The sequence below is a fragment of the Centruroides sculpturatus genome, unplaced genomic scaffold (genome assembly GCF_000671375.1).
Source record: "Centruroides sculpturatus isolate CEXI.00-Female unplaced genomic scaffold, Cexi_2.0 scaffold1894, whole genome shotgun sequence".
NCBI lineage: Eukaryota > Metazoa > Arthropoda > Arachnida > Scorpiones > Buthidae > Centruroides > Centruroides sculpturatus.
Window position 1 is genome coordinate 48,719 of NW_019389017.1, and position 8,975 is coordinate 57,693.

The 8,975-nt window shown below is 31.8% G+C and overlaps 1 protein-coding gene across 1 annotated transcript in view; it reads right to left on the bottom strand.

Annotated features, from left to right (window-relative positions):
- The window catches only part of LOC111617140 (casein kinase I-like), a 95,708-nt gene that overhangs the window by 38,981 nt on the left and 47,752 nt on the right, over positions 1–8,975 (bottom strand). Inside the window, 1 exon segment of the mRNA XM_023358468.1 lies at positions 6,270–6,440. Coding sequence (XP_023214236.1) covers positions 6,270–6,440 — 171 coding nt within the window.

Sequence of the window (8,975 nt, forward strand, 5' to 3'; positions counted from 1 at the left end):
ATTGTTTAATTTATATTAATATGTATCACTTAAAAAAATTTTAATGAAGATATTTATCTTAATTATGAAAATATACTAGCATGTTTTTTAATTTTTGGAACCTAACCCTCCTTTTCGTATTAGTTCTTTGTTTCGTATAACATGGATTCGCATAACACAATTTTTTGGAACATAACTACCGTCTTATACGGGGGTTACCTGTACTGGGACAACATATGTGTTTATTGCTTTAACTGTGTGTTTTGCATTTAACTGTGTTCTGAGGATAGCATTTAACCTACTTTGGTATTCTTTAATTAATCTTTGCTTTATTTGTTATATTCTGTTAGTTTGGCCTGTTGGAATCCTAAATACTTGTAGACATACTCGCCCTCTTCTATGGATTCAATAACATCTCCATTTCCAAGTGCAAAATTTCCTTTCTTCAGAACTCCTTTTTCTATGTCAAGTGTTTTGCATTTATCTAGGCCAGGGCTTCTTAAACTATGGGTCGCTTAGCGAAATCTTGGGGTCGCAAGATTTTAATGAAAAATACTGAAAATAATTTGTGAGAGTTTGAAAATATCAAGCTTTGTGCAATAGGTTTTGTGAGTTGCACTTTGTGTCACTTCTGGTGCAGCGAGACAACAATTCAGCAACACTGTAGTGTGAACTAGTGTAGTGTTGTTGCTTTTCAGTGTATTCAATTGTCTCTGTTCCATTGTAACACAAGATTGAACTGTGGTAGTACACCATTATTGTTTTTGCAAATTTGTATATATCTTTATTTTATTTGGGGGGGGTCGCGAATAAAATCACAATCATAAATGGGGTCGTGAATAAAAGAAGTTTAAGAAGCCCTGATCTAGGCCAAACTCCATTTGTATGTCCTTGGTGTATGAATGTGTGATTTGCAGGAGTTAATGAAGTTGTTTATGTGTAAATGCATTAAGTTTTATGTCATCCATGTATGTAGATGAGATGTGACAGTGTAAACTGTGTTGTTTTTTCAATCTGATATTTAAACCATGTTGCGTGTTGTTTAACATGTTAATGGGTTCAGGGCTAAGCAGAACCAGAGAGTGGTCCTGCTTAGTCCCTAATCACCTAATGAATATTTGGTTTGTTTGTATGGAAGTGTTACTAACCCTGAGATGTAGTGTTGTTCTCCAGTGCTGCATAGTGTTTTCGAAGAATGCAATGAGTGATGGATGTATTTTGTACATGTGTAGAATATGTAGCAGCCAACTGTGTGGGACACTGTCAAATGCTTTTCTGTACTCTACATATGCCATCTGTGTTGTTTGTATGCTTGCCGTAGAATGACTGAATCTATAAGTAACTGTTCTTTGCATCCCATGTGATTTCTACGACAACCGTTTTGTTGTTCTGTAAGAATGTTGTGTTCAACATATTTGTATATTTTCTTTGCGATACAGGATGTCAATAATTTGTAGAGTGTTGAAAGACATGTAATTGGTCTGTATTGTGTGGTGTCTGTGGTGTTATTATTTTTAGATTTTATATAGGTGATGCCTGAGTAAAAAATTTTGGCATAATGGATTGATGGTGATGTGTGTTAGGTGTTTAACTAGTTTCTGGTGAAGTGATGTAAATCTGAGATACACCGATTCACAAAGCAAAAGAACCAGCAATAGAAATAGAAAAGAACTACTCACTTTGAGAAGCAAATGTTTTCATCTGTTTTAAAACAACATCTTCAGGCTAGTGTTCTAAAATTTGAAATTGCATGTGTTTGGAACATATTTTAACTTTATATAGTCATTGATGATTGGAGGATAGCAGTTGATATGCTGATTGGTGGAATGTTTGTACATAGCAACCTACATGGAATATGCTTCTGCTGAACTTGCATATATTTTCCACAGGTTCAGGATTGCACTATCCTCTTTATAGTTGATAACTTTTGACTTTTGAGCAGCCCCATAGATCTCCATTAACTCCAGATACCCAATATGTGACCTATAATGTAACATTCAGTTTGCATCAGAAGTTCATATATAGTTAATTGATGCCTCCTGCCCCTAAGCTTTCCATAACTGGTTTTGAATTTCATTTATCTATCACCATTCTTGAGATTAAGGAAAGATAGACAGAAGAACAGATGGACTTTATAGGTCTACAATTTTTTTAAAATTGCAGACTTATAAATATGCAATGAATATGGTGGATGCTGCAGCATGGTGTATCTTAAAGCCTGCAGGATGGCAACAGTGTGGCAACCAATAGGAAGCTGCTCATTGTTGTGTAAGAGAATCATGTCACATCCCCATTTCCTGAGATAGTGTTGCTAAATGAGTCAACAGAATTGCTGCAGTGTCCTGCATTACTAGTCACTATTGATGCTCTCACCAGTGGATAGCCAAGCCAAAAGCAGGATCACCTCCTGATCCTAGAATACAGTCATCATTTGCTTCTTGACAAACATTTCTGGCTGTGGCTTCTTAGGTCAAGGGTTCCCAGTGTGCTTCCACTCCATGGATTGGCATTTCTTTTTGAGTGTCTTATGCCGGAGCCATGACTCATTCATTGCCTGTGACCAGATGCTCAAAGAACGCCATTAGATATGTGCTGTACAGATTCAGTATAAGTTGTTGGCATGTCTCCATATGCTGCTGTTTCTGCTGAGTAGTTTGAGAATGAGGAACCCATTGTGTGCAGATCTATTTCATCTTAAAATCTTGATAGATGACAGTATGCAGAGTTCTGAGTGACAGACACACTGCATCCTCCAGTTCATCAAAATGTGATTCCTGTCCTAAATCATCAAATCAGACATGCAATGGATGTTGTCTGGTTTCCATGCACTTGCCATCCATCCAATGCTTTTGCCTTTCTCAGCACAGTCCTTGCTGATTTTGAAGTCAGATATCCAGCAAAACATACTTCTGCGACTTTGTTGCACTATTCCAACACACTCACAGCTGCTAACCTCATGTGCATCTCTGATGCAGCCACTCCTTTCCTCCACAGAAACCACACCATCCATCACTGCCCATGATTATCTGTTTCCATTTTCTTTTTCCTCATCCACAAACTCACCTGCACAAATGACTCAGTACCTTTCTTCCTTTGCAATGCAACAATATCATCTGTTGGCAACTAGTGCCTCTGTAGCCTACCTTCACACACACACACACACACACACACGATATTTGCATTTCAAACTGTTACTTTTCTGGAGTTATAGGGAGGTGCCAAACATTTTTTAAAGCCCCTAATAATATCAATTCTGTACACTAAAAAGAACACACAAAATCTGGAAAACAAAAGTATGATATTTTGGCTACACAAAACCAAGACCATACCAAACTGCTCCAAAATGACAAAAAACAAACATTTCTATGAGCCAAGGAATTTGCATGGGAATTTTTCTTTTTGAATTTTACAATGATGCAAATACAAGTTATCAATTGTATTGTACAGTACAATGGGACACTTATGCATAATGCATTATATTTAATAGATTTAATTCATAGTAAATTTCGATGTCAGTTTTTAAAAATTTGATATAAATTAAATAAATTTAATGAGTAACTTTAAAATTATTTAAAAGGAGGCAGTAAATATATCNTTTAGTATTCAATTCTGTAAGTCATTTAAAATGTTCTACTCCATTTTTGTTAAGTTATTTGCTGAAGATGGACTAAATTTAGACTGAAAATATTTCAAATAAATAGTTTTCTACAATCTTTAAAACAGTAGTTTTTGTTCATTCAATAAATATAAATGTATGTAAAAAAAGAAAAGTGAAAAGAAATTTTTACAAAAATTAAATTACAATCAAATTTTTTGAACAAATAATTACATAAAGTGAAAAAAGAAAAATACATATTATAAAACATGATTTTCCTAAAAAAAACTGTGTTGGTAATTAACTTTCGTTATAATTCTAGACCAGTGATTCCCAAAGTAGATGCTACTGCCTCCTTGAAGGTAGTATAAGACAAAAGGGGACACTGGAAGCCAAGGGGCAATAGGGGTGTTGAAAGACAAGAGGAACAAAAATTTAATTTTGAAAGAAATAAATATATACTGTATATAAGAAATACATGCACTAAAAGTAGTCTGAAAAGTTTGGGAAACACTGTTCTAGACTGTCTCAGAACAATCAAATGGACAAACTGCATCGGTTTAAAATAGTATTATAAAATATAAATGCTTCACTAAAGACTTTTCTATAATAAAAAGTTTATATTTGATTACATCTTCATTTTTATATAAAACTATCTGTTTTGTGGTAGTTTGTGATTCTTGACTAGAGTCCACATAAATCACATAGAATAAAGAATAGTAGTAAAGAAAATCAGAAACTAGACAGTTTTCATCACTATTTTATGTAGAGTCTACTAGAAAAAGATTATTATTATTCTCTAAAAGAACCGTTATAATTTACAAGAGCAGACTGAAAAGGCTTGTCTCCACTTTAATAAAACAGCAAGGGCCAACATTTTGTGAAAATAGTGCATGTATGCCTACAGAATTGTGGCAAACATTTGACAGACACTGTCCTCCACATGTAAAAATGACTTAGCACTGAAATAGGTTGTAATGTTATTTTACACTGAAATAAATATATCTATAGTTGTTCAATAAATGATGCACTTTATTCCACAATTAAATCCTGCACTACTATTGGAACACCCTATATATTATTTTAGAAAGCCATCTGTAATGCTCAACTATTATATGGGATTGTGTCTACATTCACTTGCTACCATTATCTGTCTCTTCCTTTTAACATTAAAAAACATCATGGATGAATCAATAAATTAACAGCTATCATAAAAAAAATGAATTAATTAATGCCAAACACTTTTTTCATGTTGTAATGTATTAAATACAGATCAAGTAACTAATATAATTAAAAGAATCAATCATAATAATTTTTAAATACTAGTTAGATGAACAATTTTATTCCTCATGCAATTTGAAAGATTCACCAAATAAATTTTAATTCAATTATAAAAGATAAAAAAAAATTTATTCTTTCATTTTCGACTTTGCCTTGCATTCAAGAGGCTCTTTTAATTATACCCGTTATGAGTTTAGCCAGGGTCAGACCTACAATGGGTAGCTGGATGGTGAGGGATGGAATCCAACATATCCAGGTCATACAACCTCTCAAAAAATTCCTGAGATTTTTTTTTGACCCAGTCTGATTAATTCCTGGGTCCCCAGACTGGTAGGCTGACACCTTAATACTCTGTTAAATCAAGATTAGTTTTGTCAATAATTGCCAACAATTTTATAAAATTGATATTATCAATTTTTGAAACAAGATTGCATGAATCTAAACTATTTAAAAAATACCTATTGATCAAATTAATAGTTAATTAACTTTTCCAATAATTTTTGTTATATAAATGCTAATTTAAAATTTTCAGTTACAGCAACATACAATATATTCATTAAACAAAATTTTAAAAAACCTGAATTAATCAAATCAAATATCTTCCAACATATTTTGTTGTAACATTACAAAAAATTAATGTGATAAATATATATAAATTAATGATTTCTGTAATCTGTGAAACAAATTATTGTTTCAAAATTGAAATTAAAAGTTCAACTATATGTTAAGAAGTTTATATAATGAGTTCAGTACTTTATAATGTGTATCAATCAATCAATCAATCAATCGAAAATTTGACACACACAACACTTCCTAGACATATAAAACAAATATAAACTTGTTTTAATACAATCAAAAAATTAAAAAAATAATACTGTTTCCAATATATCATTAATGAGAAACTTTATCATTTATCATATTACTATGATACCAATATAAAATGAAAATCAGAAGAAAATGCAAATTCATGTGAGGATCATTCTAAAATTACTAAATCAGATTTTTGGTAATTAAAATGTTTTATATAAGTATTCAGTCTTTAATGTTGCTCACTTAAATTAATTTTTATTAATGAAATTACCTAAAAAGAAAGAGGGAAATCAACAAAATTATATTTAAATAATTTCATTGATTAGATAATTTAGATCTGAACTGAAATAAATTCAGCATTTTCTCAGAATTTTTATATTTATTACAATTTCATATTCAGCTTTTAATATACTGATATTATGGATAACACATTGCATATACAAATTTTCTAAAAAACAACTGAATATAGCTCAGCTATTAATTTCAATTTTTAATATTTTATATTTAACAATGCTAAAATATAAATGTATAAATTTTTCCTACATAATTTATTTAAATGTAAATTAAAATTAATATCATCAAAATAAAGACAAAAAATATGTACCAGGATATCCCTCACATAAGACTTCAATGGGAGTAGCACGTTTGGTATCTCCAATTTTTTGGTATCTTTCTTTTAATGTTTCAGCTTTAAGACCTTGCCAAGGTAAACTTCCTCTCAAAAAGTACATAAACATATGACCTAAAGCTTCTAAATCATCTCTTCTACTTTGTTCTGCAAAATTATTTTTCAGTTTGATTTATTCTCCATATAATTAATAAAACTAAATTAAGTTGTTTAAGTTTTAATTTCTTATTACTATGTTATTCTATTGTGATAATGTAAATTTAAAATGCTATAAAATGAATTTTTGCTAAAAATTTGTTTAGCTAGTCATTAAATTTATTATTAATTAATATATAGCATTCATGTATCATTCATTCATCATTCCTTATCATGTTCATTTCTGTATATATTATACAGAAATGAACAAGGTAGTGATGTATTTACTTGTGCATTTCATATATTTTACAATAAATTGTTATTTGTGAAACAAAAATTTTTTATTCACAGAAAAATAAATAAAAATTTTGAAAAATAGGTGAAAATGCAATTAAATGATTTCTAGTGCTTTTATTTTAATTATCATCTAATGAAATTTATGATGTCAACTATTAGACTGCATGTGGAAAAACTATGAAATAGTATACACAAGTTATTTTAACACATACACTTAATAATATAAAATAAATACATTTACCATTCATATATGTATTGTAAATGAAATAATTTTTTTTAAAAGCAGATTTTAGTTAGTATTTCTTTTACACTTACAAATTAGCAATGTCATCTATACAGACTAGCAATAAAATATCAAACCAAAAGGAACTGACATCCCTTAAAAGATCAAATTAAATAGTGCTAGGTCATCTGCAGGATATAAGAAATAGTCCAGAGGACTCAGGTCTGGACTGCGTGGTGGCCAGTTAACATCACCTCTTCACAAAATTAGCTTATTGGGGAATAACTCCTTTACGGCTTCAACTGATTCATTTGATGTGTGACAAGCGGCGCCATCTTGTTGAAACCATGTTCTTGTATTGAAGCCGTAAAGGCGTTATTCCCCAATAAGCTAATTTCGTGAAGGGGTGATGTTAACTAGCCACCATGCAGTCCAGACCTGAGTCCTCTGGACTATTTCTTATGGGGATTTCTTAAAGAGAGGGTGTATGAAAATAAGCCGAGGACATTAACTCAATTAAAGCAGAATATTACAGCAGGAATGGCATCATTATCTCAGGCTTTGTGTCAACGTGTACTGAGAAATCTTTGCTCAAGATTAGAAGAGTGCCAGGAGCGTAATGGATGCCATTTAGATAACATAATTTTTAGTAAATAATTTTCCAATAACTGTATATTGAAAATAAAAACAAACTTTCATTGAACATTTTTTATTTTTAATTTATTTTACTTTTAAACTGCACTCACCCTTTCTGGACACACTGTATTTTCTGTGGTTTTTAGTATTTACGACCTGATCTTGTATGGCAATCATGAAGCCATCCATCTCCCCAAAGAGGCATCCCTGAGCTAACCAACTGCTTGACACAGTTTTGTCAACAAAATCCTGGGCCAGGTCGTAGGGATACCTGCCATGGAGCGACTTTCCAGCCCATGACTGCTTAATGACAGCTATGCTTTTTATATGTCATGTCTTGTCCATATGTTGTGAGTGTAAATTTAATGGTGTGTTATTTGAGTCTGCTACAGTTACTGCTTTATGTAACTGTGATGTTTCTTGTTTTTTGTAGAAAAACCCGCAGTGACTGTATTTATTTGTAGTGAAGGTTAACTATGTCAATCAGGCCACATCCGCCATCCTTACATGGAAGGGTTAATCTTTCTGTGGCAGATTTAGAATGATGTTGTTTATCTATACTAATATTATAAAGAGCTAATGTTTGTAAGTTTGTATGTAGGGGTAATCTCCAAAACTACTCATCCGATTTCAAAAATTCTTTCACCAATATTTAGAATGGAACTTCAGGGTGGACATAGGCTGTATATTATTCCATTAAACATTTCATATAAATTAAAAGATATCATCTAGGATTGAGGCTTTAATGTCCAACAAATGGCACTACGAGTACGACAACCTAAGTTTGCTTTTCTGTGAGGCATTATGCTTTTCTGTGAGGATGAACTAAAGCAGATCATCTTCTATCTATCTATATAAATAAAAATGTAATGTTCATTTGTTCCTACTGATTCCTTTGAAATTTTGACACAATGCTGCATTCGAATATGCACGTGTTTTTATCTATATATATAAAAATGAATGTATGTCTGTCTGTGTGTCTGTGTGTCCTATGTCCTTCATGCATTACCACACCGTTTATCCGATTGCCATGAAACTTTGGGAAGTTGTTTAATATACTCCGGCGAAGGTTTGTGGCATAGTACGATTGCCATGAAACTTCGGGAAGTTTTTTAATACACTCCCGCGAAGTACATTTATCCTACGATAGATGGCGCGCGTTTACACGAGCATTCGCGCATAGTGTGTTTGATCGATTTCAAATTGTGAAGACCATTTCCCCCCTTCAAAAATATATATGTCTCTATATATGCATTTGTGAACTGTTATTTACGATATTTGTAATCATTTTTGTTTAATCACTTTATTTCGACTTTTTTTGCTAATTATGTTTTCGCTCGAACTTCGTTAAAATCTTAACTGTACCCCGAACAACGACCGAAGTTGTAGGA